Source organism: Rhineura floridana, chromosome 18 (assembly GCF_030035675.1).
Source record: "Rhineura floridana isolate rRhiFlo1 chromosome 18, rRhiFlo1.hap2, whole genome shotgun sequence".
NCBI lineage: Eukaryota > Metazoa > Chordata > Lepidosauria > Squamata > Rhineuridae > Rhineura > Rhineura floridana.
In genome coordinates this window covers 30,630,978-30,644,800 of record NC_084497.1, presented here as the reverse complement: position 1 = coordinate 30,644,800, position 13,823 = coordinate 30,630,978, and the positions used below count along the sequence as shown (strand labels likewise).

Genomic DNA, 13,823 nt, shown 5'->3' with positions numbered 1-13,823 from the left:
CTTGAATCAGGGATAGTCTTTTTCAGGGACTCAAGAGCATATGCAAAGTGCAAGGTCTTCCCCACCAAGCACAGCTACACCGCTGGATCTGCCGTGCAGGCATCTGCCTTGGAGCAGATCTCAGCCCAGCACCCCCCTTGAGCACTTCAGCATGGGACCCCAACATACACACCCCAAGAACAGGCTCCAGCACAGATGTGCTCCCAAGGAGGAGACATTCCACGGCTGCCCAGACAAGTGCACTCACCTGCACAGATGGCACTGACCCTGCCGGGTTGTCGGTTGGCAGCGTTATTATAGCACCTGGCACCTGCTTCAGGTGGAAGACGGGCCTCAGGCAGTCCCTTTCCCAGCTCATGCCTCCTCCCCCTTTGTTCTTCCTTCAGGCGCCCTGCCAAGAGCTCAGACTCCACCTGAGTGGCAGCTCCAGCATCAGCCTTGAGCTGGAGGGAGTCACTGTCGCTCTGCAGGCAGCTGGGACTCAGCCTTCTTATCGAAAAGGCGGCTTTTTGCTTACCCCAGTGACCCCTGCTAGGGGGCAGGGGGGCAACTGCCAGTACATTCACCTTTTCACCCCCTCCCACCCCACATTATGCAAAGCTGGAAAGGGCTTTAGCCAGACTGATAACATCAGTGGGGCCTCTTGGTCAGCTTAGATTTCTATAATCTCCTTTGAGTGCTGGAGACAGGGCAGGGCAACAGCACCAAACCACACACACACACCAGATACTCAAACACAGTGGAGGAAAATCCAAAGGCAAATATTTTGTCCAGAGGGAGAGATGAGGCAGACTGATGCCTCCACGCCCTGCCTGGGGGCTTCCTGCCTACGGGGCACTTGGAACAGGACACTGAGCCAATGAAGAACCCAGCAGGGATGCTCTTTTGGGTCCTCAACATTTGCCATGACATTTGACCTCTGACCATACGGCCCCCTGAAAGGAAAACCACCAACTCAAGCGCTACACACACACACCCCAGATTCTGCTTTCAGGATATTTCAAGAGACATTCTTGCCAACACACAGCTTTCTAGTTCAAAAACAGTCTTTATCCTACAGAAGAGCATAAAATGAAGAGAGGTTCAGTTACAAACACCAGTCAAGGAACTTGTGAAGTAATACAAATGTACCTCTTGGCCCGAACAGAATACCTATCTTTCAAAAAGATGGGAGGGCAGGGCGCAAAGCTTCCCAGCCAGAGGCCTTCACTTCCAGGGCAAGTTTTCTCCCCCCACCCCCCCTTTCAGAACGAAGCAAAAACTGCCTGTGGTTATTACTGCAGGAGCAAAAGACTTAGAGGCAGAAAAGTGACACCTCATCATGAACCATCAAGCGTTTCACTGTCACTGAAACGCTACCACATCCTTTGGTCTTTTGAGTTCATTTCTGCTTCCCCTTCATCCCCAAACAAAAATAAAAACATTCAGATACTGTACAGATAGATAGATATATTTATTTATTCAGGAACCAGCTCAAAAATAACGATAGAAAAGGCAGACAAAAACGTAAGGTGTTTCATAATGATAAAACATTATGTAAAAGGCCTTCACCTTAGCATAAATAGGTAAGAGTGTATATAAAGAGCTATATTTCAAAACAATTCAAGTCCAGTTCCATAAGATGGCCGAGAAAGCAGTTTGTCCTTCACAAAATCTTAAGAGAAGGGGGCACTTTGCATGGAAAAGCTGCACAAGGGAGAGAACCCACCTAGAGAGACGATGTAGCATCCCCACAGTCCGCCCAGCAAGCCGATGAACCTTCTCTTGCCCCCGGCACCACTACCTCAAACACAACAAGCAAAGGCACAGCTAGACAACAGAATGGAGCCCCAGCACCCTTCCAGCCAGGAGGTATTCTGGAAATTACAATTCCCGACAGGAGATGCCTGACGGTTAAGCCCAATTCAAATTTGCAGCAAACCGAAGTGCAGAGAATGCCTGCACGGGAGAGGGTGGGGAGCTCCCAGTCACTCCCCACAAAAGGCTGCAGCTGCTCTGACCCAGATAACGGAAGCCGCCTTGCAGTGAGAGAGTCGGTCGTGCAGATTGCTTTCCCTGGTGCAGCTGCACCACAACATCCCTCCAAGCTGGAAAGGGGGTGAGGTGGGCAAGTGTCTTAACAAACGTACTAAGACACCACACAGGAAAAATGGCAGATGGGAGACAGAGTGAACAGTTTTCTTTCTGGAGGAAGGTCAGGCATGGCCACCACCCCTCTTCCAGCCCTCCAAGCTTCCAAGTTCTTTCAGGTCATTAAGCTGTGATTTGAGTGAAGAAAGAATCTTCCCCCCCTTTTAGGGACTCTGGGCAGCAGAAGAGAGTCTAAAGTGCTAAGGAGGCACGGGGGGGGAGAAGAGGCGAGAAGAGGATTCCTATAGCCCACCCAGATCCCCCCCATTCACTTTCCCATAATGCCCAAAGCAAACATCTGAATATGTCAAGAGCCGGGATCTCCAGAAACACCACAAGGGCCAGCAACTTCCTCTTTGGTCCACAACGACAAAAGGAGGCCTTTGTGCAAGAAAAGTGCAGCACACCCCGACTTAGAATTGGACCCACCTGGAGTTCTGCTGAGTCTGGCCAGAAGCAGACCTGGGAGGAGGCAAAGACAAAAGACAGCCCTTCAGCAGGGCAGAGGCTGCAAATGCAGCGGTGCTGGGCCTGCAGCGTTCCTGGGGCAGAGACGGAGACCCTTTGACCAGGGAGCCACCCCTAGATCCAAGATGAGGTGCAATGGTTAAGGGGCCTGTATAAAGAGTGTGCAGGGAGAGGAGACCCTTTGTCTTCCGTAACTGGCACATGAAAGGGGAGTGGGGGGATTCCTCACCCAGAAGCTTTGGTGAAATCTCCCCAGATGTCGGCAGCTGCTTCTGCTGTAGAATTCTGAGGTTGTGGAGGTGGCCAAGGGACAGAAGCATCTGCTGATAAACAGGACATACAGGGAGAGAGAGAGAGAGAGAGAGAGAGAGAGAGAGAGGTCAGCTTTTGCCACTTGGAGATATTTCACAGATCGTTCCAGGCCAGCTCTGGGGAGGCCACCCCACCCCACTTGAGTTCCTGAAGAGGCCACTGCTGGCTGAGACAATACTGAGCTACACTGCCATGTATAACCTCAATGCCTCCTCTGCTCAGCGCGTCTCCTTGAGGAAACCAAATGGGCGCCCACAGCGCTTCAGGGTCTCCCAAAGCAAGGCCTGAAAACAGTCTACTAATAAACACAAACTCCTGCTTTCCAGCAGCTCTGAAGCAGGACTGCTGCACAGATTTAGTGGCTCTGCCCCACAAACTACAGTGGCCACACACTCCCGCCTTGGCAGCCTGAGCCGACCAATGAGAAAGAAAGACCTGCTTTGGCAGCACTGGCTGGGGACTCCGCAGGGCAGCAGAGAAGCTGCTCCCCAGGCAGGGAGACGATAGAAGCCTTTCCTCCAGGAGGGGGTGGGATGAGGCTGGGTCCCCCAGAGCCTGCTGCACGCAGTCTGCTGCCTGAGGAGCCGTCCTTTTTCTTCACATTCTGAAGGGAGATGGAAAAGCATTAAAAACCGCTCAGAGGCCTTAACAACATCCCCCAGCCAAAGGTGTCCTACTGTTGTGTCTCTGCATGTGACATCAGTCCAGCTGTTTGCTGTGCAAGGGAGAGAGAAAGAGGGCGGGCAGAGGAAAGGGCCCAGTCTGCCGAGTCACATGCCCACTTCCTTGTGTCAGGCTCCTCTTTTTTACTCCAGCTAACAAGCTGCTCAGTGGTTCTGGGGCTCTGCTCCCTTGGGAGGCAGCAACAACCGCTCAAGGCCTGGGCTCTAGTGCCTTTGGCTCTCCTCCTCCTCCTCCTCACACACTTACATGTACAATGAACACAGCCATCTGACGAAAAACACAACAGCAAAAATACCACCACCACCCACTTTCATAGTGCTATCCGTTTCTGAGAAGCCATTACCACAGGGCCCAGCGGCAGAGCAACAGGGCTGGATGATAACATAAGAAAGTGCCTCTGTCAGATCCAGAGAGGCAGTTGCTCCTTTGGAAACAGGACACTACAGTGAGACAGGTCCACTTCTCAAGAAACACCTTTTAGAGGAGAGAGGTGGAATTTTGGACACCCTCATGATCTGAACAGTTGCCACCACTTGGGGTCAGGAAGGAACTTTCTTCCAGGTCCGATGGGCGGTTTTAGCTGGCAATCCCTTTTCCAGAGCCCCCTCCCATGGCCACAGCCCTGAGGGGGCAGCAGAAGAAGCCAAGTGAGGCTCCACCTCCTCACCGCAATGTTGAGCTTGATGGTCTGCCCTTCCTTGAAGCCCAAGTCTAGTTTAGGCCCCTGGTCCGGATTCTGGGCCTGTTTGGCAAGTTCACTCTGTTGTTTGACCCACCTGCCAAGAGGAGAAATGAGGAGAGGGGCTGCATGTCACGGGGTAGCAGAAGGAACAGAACAACAGGCACAAGATGCTGTCACGTGGGGGGGCAGGAGGCAGTGCAGGTAAAGCAGCCACATCATTACTCAACACACAAACAACTTAAAGCAAACAAGTTCTGTGTCAGGACAAATCCCTCACAGGGCAGGCAGGACCCCAAACACTAGATTTGCCTCTGATGTCAGCTGAGAGGGGGCATCAAGGAGGACAAGAGAAAACAGCGCTCACTTGAAATGGTCCTGCAGAGCGACGTTGAAGTCAAAGGCATCGCCTCGGTCGACAAAGCCAACCCCAATGAACGCCCGCCGGCCTGCAAGAGAAACCAGCCTCAGTCAGTCGCCAGCAGATGCTGAGCTTCCATCCCAACACATCAAGCAGGTGTTAAGGCCCAGGCTGTGCACAGACAGCAGCATGGCTGGAGGAGGTGGCCAGGCGGCTCAGGGAGCAGGGAAAACGAGGAGGGGGAAGGCTTTCCCTGGATTAAAGCTCTCCTCCTCCTGTCAGGACCTGAGGTGGGAGATCCGTAAAGAAATATCACAGCCACTAGTCAGGACAGCTTATAAGAAGGGCAGTCAGGTTACACCAGGTGTGCTACACATGGCCGTAGCAGTGGCCTGGCCAGAGGCAAAATGCACCAAAGTAGCACCAAACCTCAAGGCCTCCTTCCCCGCTCAGGAGGACCAGCAACAAAACCTTGACAAGGCAGGAAGGCCTCACAAACACCACAGCACGTGCAAGAATAGCCCATAGCTGTATAGTTGGACCTGACCAGCGGCCCATTTGATAGTAGTGTTAGCTAACCCAGACAAGGCAAAGAGCGGGAAAATATGGGGTGGAGAGCAAGCTGCAACAGCAGCACTGGGGAAGGCATGCAGAGCTGGTGCTGGGAGGGCCAGGAGGAGCTGTGCTGAAGAAGAGCCCTGAATGGGAAGTGCCGGCAGGCAGAGAAGAGAGGAAGGAGATTCCCAAAGGCTCCGCCCCAAGCAGGTTGCCCATCACACTAGCCCAAGATGACCCCAAAGTTCTGGCAAATCCCAGCCAGCAGTCTGCAGGGAGGAAGCTTTGAGGGAAAGAGGAACAGGCAGGACTGCAGTTGCTGCCCCAGAATCATTCTGGTGAAGCACAAGCGGGAACCTAGGAGGACGAGATCCGAACCTCGCACCCATACCGTTCCCGTCCTCGATCCGGATGACAAAATATCGGCTGGAATCCATCACACCCTCCACAGCAATGCTAGGAAACTGGTCCACAGGTGCCTGGGCAAAAAGTTCTCCTGAAGGGGGGAAATTGAGAGCATGAAACCAGCTGGTCAGCTCCACCCACCCAACCACGGACTGGCATCCACAGGACTTCATCAACCATGAGGATTTCACACCTGTACAGAGCCAATTGGGTTGTTTTTCTTCACAAGTACACTTGTGCATTTTGGTTTAATGTAAGAATATGTGCAAAAAAAGACCCAGTGAAGGCTCCTCTCAAGCAACACAATGGCTGTGTGGCCTTGATGCAGCAGCTCAGGGTTATCTTGCATTCACACCCTTCAAAAGGCTTTGGGGAAGAGGGTCCTGCATCGCATAAACTTGTGGCCTTTCTGCAGCCAAGACTTTTTACATTGCTGAGTAAATCAGGGCGCTGCAATAAAGCTACATTATTCCTTCCATCTGAATGCAGAGCTTGCCCATGATTAACCCCCCACAACACTCCTTAGAAAGCGTGCATAACAGGAAGAAAGCCTGACATACTCAGAGAAAAACTCTGACCGGCTTCACACAAAACCACAGCCTTGGACAATGAACCTAACTAAAACCATCCACCCTGAACAGGAGTCATTTTGCCTTCTTTTGCCTGTGAGGTTTTACCTGAGTATTCAAGCTCGCAAAAACCTTTCCTCCAATAGCCACATCGTACCAAGGCAACACCTCCTTCCCTTTACCTGAATTCCTGTCCTCCAGCTTGATATAAGCCATGTTCCCTTTGGCTGTGATTCGCATCCTGCCACTCCACGCTGGCTGGTCCAGCTGCCACTCCGCAGCTCTAGCACCAGGGAGAGAAGACAGCGCCGCTGTTCAGGTCTAAAAAGTCACCCAACAGAATCATAGAGTTGGAAGGGACCACAAAGGCCATCCAGTCCAACCCCCTGCTTATGAAGCAGCAAATCCACATCAGCAGCCCCCTTCCAGCCTCAATCACAGCAGATGTGCACCATGTCCTAAGTGATAGCTGCAGAAACCAGGCCTCCTGATCCGAAACGACGCCTCCCCTTTCTCACTTCTTAACTCTTATGTGCAAATGTCCACTGTGATGTTCCTGTATTAATGTAAATATGGTAAGTGCTGTTTGTATAGAAGATACATGGTAAGCGGAATGAAAGAGGAGGGGGGAGTAGATGAGCAGTAGAATGCTGGATGATTGGCTGAGCGTTTGAATGGCTGAGAGTATAAATGGAAGAATGACAGTTGAATCTGGGAGGTGTTGTGGGTTGTTTTTGGTGGTGTTTGGAGGTGGGTGTTAGGTGGTGGATGTCAGGAGAGTGTGGAGAAAGAGGGAGTGGGGGTTCTAGTTAATGATAAGTCAAGTATCACAAGAATAGATGAAACCATATGCTTAAGTACCATTAGAAAAGTAATCTTGTTATTTCTGTTATTTAATAAATACTATTTTGGTTTACCGAAGGCCTGATCCTTGGCTGGGGTTTCACAGACCAGAAGGGCGGGTAAGGTAATTACCAAGGCTGAAGGGCAACAGTAACAAATGGTGGCAGCGGTGAAGAGGAGAATAATAACATTACAAGTATCCAGAGCAACCCCAAGTTATATGAGTTATCTACATTGATACAAGGGGGTTGGGAACAGCATAAGCCCGCAGTCACAAAAGTAACCGGATAGAGGGAGACTCAGGCAAGGTCTCTGGAAACATTGGTTATAGAACGTGACTGGTGGTGCTGCCTAGCAGGAGGATCTAGTGAGATCTGTGCTAGAGCGGAGAGAGAAACCATAAAAAAGGACAGTCCGGACTGGTGGAGTCCCTGGTGGTGCCTCGTGAAAGGCAGTAGCCACAAGCAGGTAGGAACCTGACAGGGAGAGCCAGGGAAGGGCATCACATCCACCTTTCTCTCTTCCGTCAAATCTTGCCTTTTTCGGAAGACGCGTCTTTGTGTGTGGAGGATGGAGCTGTGTCCTCCTCTTACTCCTCCTCCCCCCCCCCGCAGTCTTAGGCACCACCTGAAACCTGAGAGGTGCCTCCGTCTCCCACTCTTAAGACGGTGACTAAATGCTGGCCTAGAGGAATTCACCGCCTGCCAAGTTTCTTTTCCCCCGCCGCCGCCGCTTTATGTTTTGTTTAACCTCCAGCCTGATGAAGAGCTCTGGAGAACTCGAAAGCCTGCACGCTATTCCGTTACATTTTCAGTGGCCAAGTACGGGAATTGGATTTTGGACTAAACATATTTTCTGTTACCTGCCTTATGCGGGGGCTTTGGGGCGCCCCACCTTCCTCACGCCAAGGGAAGGGGGAGGGAGGAGTCGGAAGCGAACAGCGCTCTGCACGTGCGCAGAGGCGGAGGAGCGTCCCTCACCTGTAGCCCCGATTGGAGGCGCGCGGAGGCACGCGGTAGACGTAGACTTCCGGCTTGACACAGAGCACCGACTCGTACTCCTCGCTCTCCGCCATCTCGGCCGCCGACTTCGGAGGACCCGGAAATACGGGTCCCCGCTTCGTTCTCGAAGCGCATGCGCGGGTGCTCGCGCACAGGGAGATCGGGGCCTCGTCTACCTAGACGTCACTTGACGCCAATTCCTGCGTGGACTTTCAGACTCTCTTTCAAGGCCATAGACTTACGACGAAAAGTGTTGTTTTGTAAGCGAACTCTGAGGGCGGAAGAAGGCCGACAGCGACTCGCAAGGGTTCAGGAAGCGCTGCCAAATCAGCCAACCTCTCTACCTCTATGGTCTTCCTCCCTGTTTGTTTTTGCGCAACCGCCAATTGAGGAATGTCACACGCCTCTCGCCGTCAGGCCAAGGAGAGCTCGAGGACGTATGAAACCTATCATTCTGGCGGGAATGGACAGCTTCCGAGTTCCTTGGGCTTCCCTTGGGCTTCTAGTTGTCCTTCCGCGGGGCGAAAGTGGAAGGTGCTCGCAGGAAACAACGGAGAGGTCCAGCGCGTGCCATGGAGACGGGACCGGGAAGCCCCGCGCCGCCGCTCTGTCTATCCGCGTGGCGGTCTGTGTCCCTGCAGTAGAAGCGGAGGGCCAGAAGGGCCCCTTAGAGCTCCGAGAGGCCGCCCTCCTGAGGGCCAGGAAGGGCGCCTACAGCAGCATCTCTGGGCGACCGAGGAGGACGCGAATGACGCGAAACTCGGCACTTTCGAGAAAGTGGCGCGGGAAGCATTTCACGAAAGGCCCAAAGACTGAGCCAGGCCCTCTGGCCTACTGAAATGTGGATGGTCAGCCGCCTGGCCGCAGTATTCAAACCCACAAAGAGGAATGATAATAATGAGGCCACATACTTAAAAGTTAACGCATTTATTTAAAGTACAATTTATAAAATGTTTATCTGAATATGTAGGACTGTTGTGGGCAGGTGCAGCCTCTTTGCTTGGCACTTGGAAACACCTGCACGCCTCATAAAAAGTGACCCTAACGCACATACACACATGGCCCTTAAACTTATGCCAGCCCTGATTCCTGGACAAGACAACGGACCCCTTGTCCATGCCAAAAAAAAAAATCCAATGGCAGACAATGAAAAGGGTACCACCTCTTTGCCCATAGGATGGCTGCATCCCCCTCGCCCTTTGGCAATGACAAAGCTAGCAGGGAGGGCACAGTAGCGGCCTTTCCTAGCACCTTTCGTGTGGGTGGGGCCTGGACGTTTCTCCTGGGAGCAACCAGCAAGGAGTTCAGTACAGCTCATGAGATGGGTAGGGGGGAGAAGAGACTGCATATAAGGAGAGGAAAGGAGGCAGGCAGAACAGAGGAGTCTGATGCAGCAGCAACAACAGCAGGAGAAAACATTTTCCCAGCCAGGCTGCAACCTAAAGCAGTGGGAAGGGAAAGGGTGACTCCACCCACTTATTGTGCACAGACTTCTTACCCCACTTGCTTCCAAATTGGTGGGGTAGGGGGGAAGAGATGAATTTTTCTCTCCCACCCAAATCACCTCCCTTGCTGGGTCCTGAAACAAAAAGCAAGAGGCATGTTGCAAAAGCAATCCCAGTGGCAGGTCCTGTAGAAAAGGTGTCCAGCTTTCCCAGTGCTTGAGAGGAGGAGGAAAAGGAGGTAATCTTGCTGTCAGCAGCTAACATCTTCAATCAAAACAGGGAGTGATGCCAAGCAACCCTCCTTTGGGCCAGAGGGCACTGCTGACAGAACAAGGCCGGCTGGAAGGGAGCAAATTCAGCACAGCAACTGTCTGGCATGTTTTTCACTTTTTATACACAGGTCGTTTGTTTGTTTGTTTATTTATTTATTATTACTCTTTTGACCAGTTATTTATTTTGCAGTATTTTTATACATTTCATGGGTTGATGTACAAAGAGACACCCCCCTCCCCCCCGGATGTTCCACTTCCGTTCCAGCACAAGAGGAGGTGCGGTAGGTTCTGTGTGCCCAACACTTGACCCAAAGAAGCCAAAGCAGCGTCCCACCCCTCTGACGTCCTCCAAAAGCAGGGAGTAGAACAAAAAGGCAGACTCTGGAAACACAGTGAAGCAAGCTGGCCCATGGTCACTTGAAGGTGGGACGGGGCCTAAGGCCCTCACCCCCAATATGGCTGCGAGAGAGGATGGGAAAGGCCCAGCCGGTTCGACTCTCAGGAGCATCTACAACACAACGGACCCTTGCCAGCATGCAGGAACCCTACTGACATTGCCAGCGCCTCCAGTGGATTTGGCCCAACCACACTCTCCTCGTGGCTCAAGGAAAATGCAGAAAATGCAAAAGCGGCCCCTTGTCCATCTGAGCTCTCACTTGGTGCCACCTGAAAACACGTTTCTGCATCCAGTTAGACATGCAGCTTATCCTGGCACCCTCCTGCTTTCCAAGGTAAGGAGACCATCCCTTATCCGCCCCCCCATGACAGGCATTGTTGGGGCCCAGTTCCTTTGCCTTCTAGGGGCAAATTTCCCAGAGGCAAAACTGGAAGCACATCTGGAGTGACAAGGCCAAGCTCTTGGCCAAAGGCTCACAGCTCGCCTGCCCTGGCTTACGAATCCGGCCAGCACAAGCATTGTTTGGCCACAGGGCTCCCTCTATCCCTCTTTGTGGCCTCACCAGTCTGGAACTAAACTAGTCTAAGGTCTAGCTCATAGTCCTAGTGGCAAAAAGCTCCCTCCCTCTGCCAGGAAGCAGCACAAGCAGGCAAGGCAGGCACTGGCCAATGGCCCCCCTCCCTCGAGGCCAGGAGTGCACGTCAAGCCATTTTACCCCAAGCAAGAGGACTCACCAAAGCTCACCACGCAGGTGCAGAAGCACTGGTGCCCGGAACAGCAAGCCGAGAACCCATTCCACCCGCTCAGCAGCAGTGGACGAGAGAAGCCTCGCGTGCCAAATCTTCTATCCAACAACTTTTGTGCAAGCTCTTCAAAATTCACTTCTTTTCAAACACTACCAACTACCGCTTCTGAGATAAACATGTTAAACAGCTAACACACGCCCTTCCTCCTCCTCCTCCCCATGCACTTGACTTTGACGCCATCATCCAATTCCCAGAAAGCAAGCAAACACAAATCTGTGCACACATCCCGCCTACCCATCCCTGCCCGCTCCTTGCTCTGAAGCAAGACAGAGAAACATGCACATTTCCAGAAGCAGAATCCTGACTTGCGCTTCCAACCCCGGGTGAACCCGTCTGCAGACATTAATATTATTATTATTATTGCTGGTGGTGGTGCTGGCTTTGGCAGGTGTGGCCACACGTGCAGCCTAGCGCATTGTAGGAGAGAGACGCCTGCCCTGCCCCCCGCCCCCCTCCTCCATGGTATGCCAATCCCAGTCACAGTGCGTGGGATGGAAGGGCATGAAAGGCAGAGCAAAGGGGGGGGGAGGAGGGGAGATCACAGTGCAAGTCACCCAAGGAGCTTTCCCTTGCTCAGGTCTGTTTGTCTGCCACAGGGCAACCCAGGCTGGGAGAAGAGGCTGCTTTCATGTCGTGAAGTCAGCCAGCCATGCCTATCTGCGTTGCTTGAAACCCTGTGAACCGTCTGGGCCCAGTGGCTGCCTGATCACGTTGCTGGGCTGCCTGGCCTCTTCCGGCTGAGAGATCCTTGTGGGCCTGTGAGGAGAAAGAGCAGAAGGCCGGCCTTTGCTCAGCACCCGCTCAGGTGGGCAGCCACTCCCCATGACACGCCAGAGCCTCACACAAAGCCATTTCCCTCTGGAAGGGGAGAGGCTTCCAACCCCACCCAGTAAGCGGCCTACAGAAGGAATAACACTGACAGTCCCTGGGGATCCTGATGCTGCAGGCATTGGGCAGATCCCTTTCTGAGGGACTGGGCTCAGGAGACACTTCATTATACCTTCTGGTCCGGAAGGACAGCTGGTGAAAGCAGAGGTCCCCATCTGGGACAACACCTTGCCAAGCCACTGCATCAGTTTGGCACTGCCTGGGACTTCCTAAGTGGAACAGGCCACCTTGGGGGCAGGGGAGGATGTCCAAGTCCCTGGTGGGATACCATTCATGGCTGGCGCATTACACTGGTCTGCTTGCTGGGATGGAAGAGATCGTCATCCAAGGCAGACAAGGGCCCAAGAGGGCCGGCGCAGCTGCTGCTCACACCTTCCCGGTGCCAGCAAGGGTTCCTGTGACTTCCCCACTGGGATTTTGTCCCAAATGAGGACCTCCTGCTAGTTGGGACAGCTTACAGTAACAGAGCGTCCTGCTGTAGGAAAGCCCAGCTGCTTTCTCTCACCTGTCAAGGATCGGTTTCTCTTGCTCCTCCTCTGGGCTGGCGCTGCCCAGAATTCGCTTCCTAGCTTCCGCGTATTCAGCCTCCCTCTGGGCCAGAGTCTTCACTGGGAAAGCTGGCCGGCTGGCTGCGTTTGGGTTGCTAAGCACCCCGTTGCTCGTGGGCCGCTTTAAGATCCGGATCTGCGGAGGGGGCCCTGAGGGAAGGCTGTCGTCCTGAATCACAATCGGCACTTTGGGGGGCGACTTGGATTTCCTGCTATTAAAATAGAGGGGGGGGGGAACAGAAGGGGTATAACATCTCCCGCTCTTTGGAGAAGGTCTTTAGAATTCTCAGCCTACCTCAAACAGACACACTCTAGGTGGCAAGTAGTGGAACACAAGCCAAAAAACCTAGCCAATTTTTTTGAAGTGTAAAACCCCCACCCTGATCCATATGTGTTGTATAGGAGCCATCCGTATACAGCAAAGCCCACCAGGCCCCTCTGCCGGTCCTTTCTCTCGCTCCGCTTCCCTTCCTTAGCCTGCAATGCCAGGTAAGAGGGGCAGGCAATGCCCCCCCTCGCCAAGACAGATAGTAAGGGACTGAGACCTCCCTCCCGGCTTAATTGAGCAATGCTAGTTTCAGGAGCAAATGTGTTCCGTTCCTGTCTAAGAAATGGCTGAGGAAGCAAAAGCCCTTTGCTCCAGCACTCATTTTCTGACAGGCTGGATCAGCCCAGTCTGGATATTATTGCGTATCTCTCTGCAGCACAGGCTGACTGAGAGCACACCACCAAGTAAATTCAAACACTGCTCTCCCAGTGGCCAGAAGTGGTCCCTCTGCTTTGCCTGTGAGCCAAGCCAGCCCAGAGCCTCCTACAAACTGAGGGCAGCGCCTCACAAGCAAGTTCTGCTAGCCATTATTTCTCAAGCAATCGCTTGGAGGAAGTTAAACACAACCCCACATCAACCCCAGCAAGAGGCAAACCCAGAGCCTGCCAGAGGGTAAAACAGCCTTACCTTTCCTTTTGGGTGATTTTTAGCTTCTTTTCCAATCGCCTGTCTATTTCCTGCAAGGCAACAAAATAGGGGTGTGTGTCAAACCTCATTTAGTGCACTGAAGAGCCCCTTTCCTAGCCAAGGTAAGTACAAGAGCAACAGACGCCAAGCTGGCCTCCCTGCGCTCACTTCTTCACTTGATGTGGGTGGACCAGCCTTCCACTGTACCAAGAGTGGCATCTGAAAGGCCTACTGAGCTTGGCCTCTCTTCCCCTTTAAGGTGCTACAAGACGCCCTTTTGGGCTTCTCTGACCCCTGGAAATAGCCTTAGGAGAGAAACGTGGATATCAATATGAGGGGGGGAGGCTAGGAGCAGAGGCCATTGGGGAAGGGCTGTAGCAGCTCAGCCAGAATCCCAGCCTCGATCCCTGGCAGCACCTCCAGCAGGGCAGGAAATGGCCCCTGCCTAAAATCCTGGAGAGCAGCTGCCAGCCAGTGCAGACTAGGAAGGGCTCTCCAGATGTGG

General features: G+C 53.0%; 2 protein-coding genes across 14 annotated transcripts in view; both read right to left on the bottom strand.

Moving 5' to 3' along the window:
- Positions 1-1,440: 1,440 nt before the first annotated feature.
- On the bottom strand, positions 1,441-8,195 carry NECAP2 (NECAP endocytosis associated 2). Of its 5 annotated transcripts, none has more exons than XM_061601427.1 (8): positions 7,987-8,195; positions 6,346-6,446; positions 5,581-5,685; positions 4,641-4,722; positions 4,262-4,370; positions 3,346-3,514; positions 2,828-2,921; positions 1,441-2,592 (listed from the first exon to the last, which is right to left on the bottom strand). In XM_061601427.1, exons 1-8 carry the CDS (start codon positions 8,079-8,081, stop codon positions 2,544-2,546), a joined length of 804 nt encoding a protein of 267 aa, XP_061457411.1. In that variant the 5' UTR covers positions 8,082-8,195; the 3' UTR covers positions 1,441-2,543. The 5 variants fall into 5 exon arrangements, with proteins under 5 accessions (XP_061457411.1, XP_061457413.1, XP_061457416.1 ...); XM_061601429.1 differs by having other exon boundaries at positions 2,828-2,918; positions 7,987-8,190; XM_061601432.1 differs by having other exon boundaries at positions 6,346-6,484; positions 7,987-8,072.
- Positions 8,196-8,918: 723 nt separating this feature from the next.
- SZRD1 (SUZ RNA binding domain containing 1) overlaps positions 8,919-13,823 on the bottom strand; it is a 12,915-nt gene continuing 8,010 nt past the window's right edge. For 4 of the 9 annotated variants that reach the window (XM_061601440.1, XM_061601437.1, XM_061601442.1 and 1 more), the window contains exons 2-4: positions 13,319-13,368; positions 12,321-12,572; positions 8,919-11,683 (exon numbers count right to left, since the gene is read on the bottom strand). In XM_061601440.1, coding sequence (XP_061457424.1) covers positions 11,581-11,683; positions 12,321-12,572; positions 13,319-13,368 — 405 coding nt within the window. In that variant the 3' untranslated portion in view covers positions 8,919-11,580. Of the gene's footprint in view, positions 11,684-12,316; positions 12,576-13,318; positions 13,369-13,823 lie in introns of those variants that run through there. The other 5 variants (XM_061601439.1, XM_061601435.1, XM_061601441.1 and 2 more) reach the window with 2 other exon arrangements.

Coding starts and splice junctions, on each gene's coding strand:
- NECAP2 (XM_061601427.1), bottom strand. CDS start 8,081: ATGGCGGAGAGCGAGGAGTACGAGTCGGTGCTCTGTGTCAAGCCGGAA. Junction 6,447..7,986: donor GCCTCCAATCGGGGCTACAG/GTGAGGGACGCT, acceptor CCCTGGTGCTAG/AGCTGCGGAGTGGCAGCTGG. Junction 4,723..5,580: donor CCGGATCGAGGACGGGAACG/GTATGGGTGCGA, acceptor TTTCTCTTGCAG/GCCGGCGGGCGTTCATTGGG.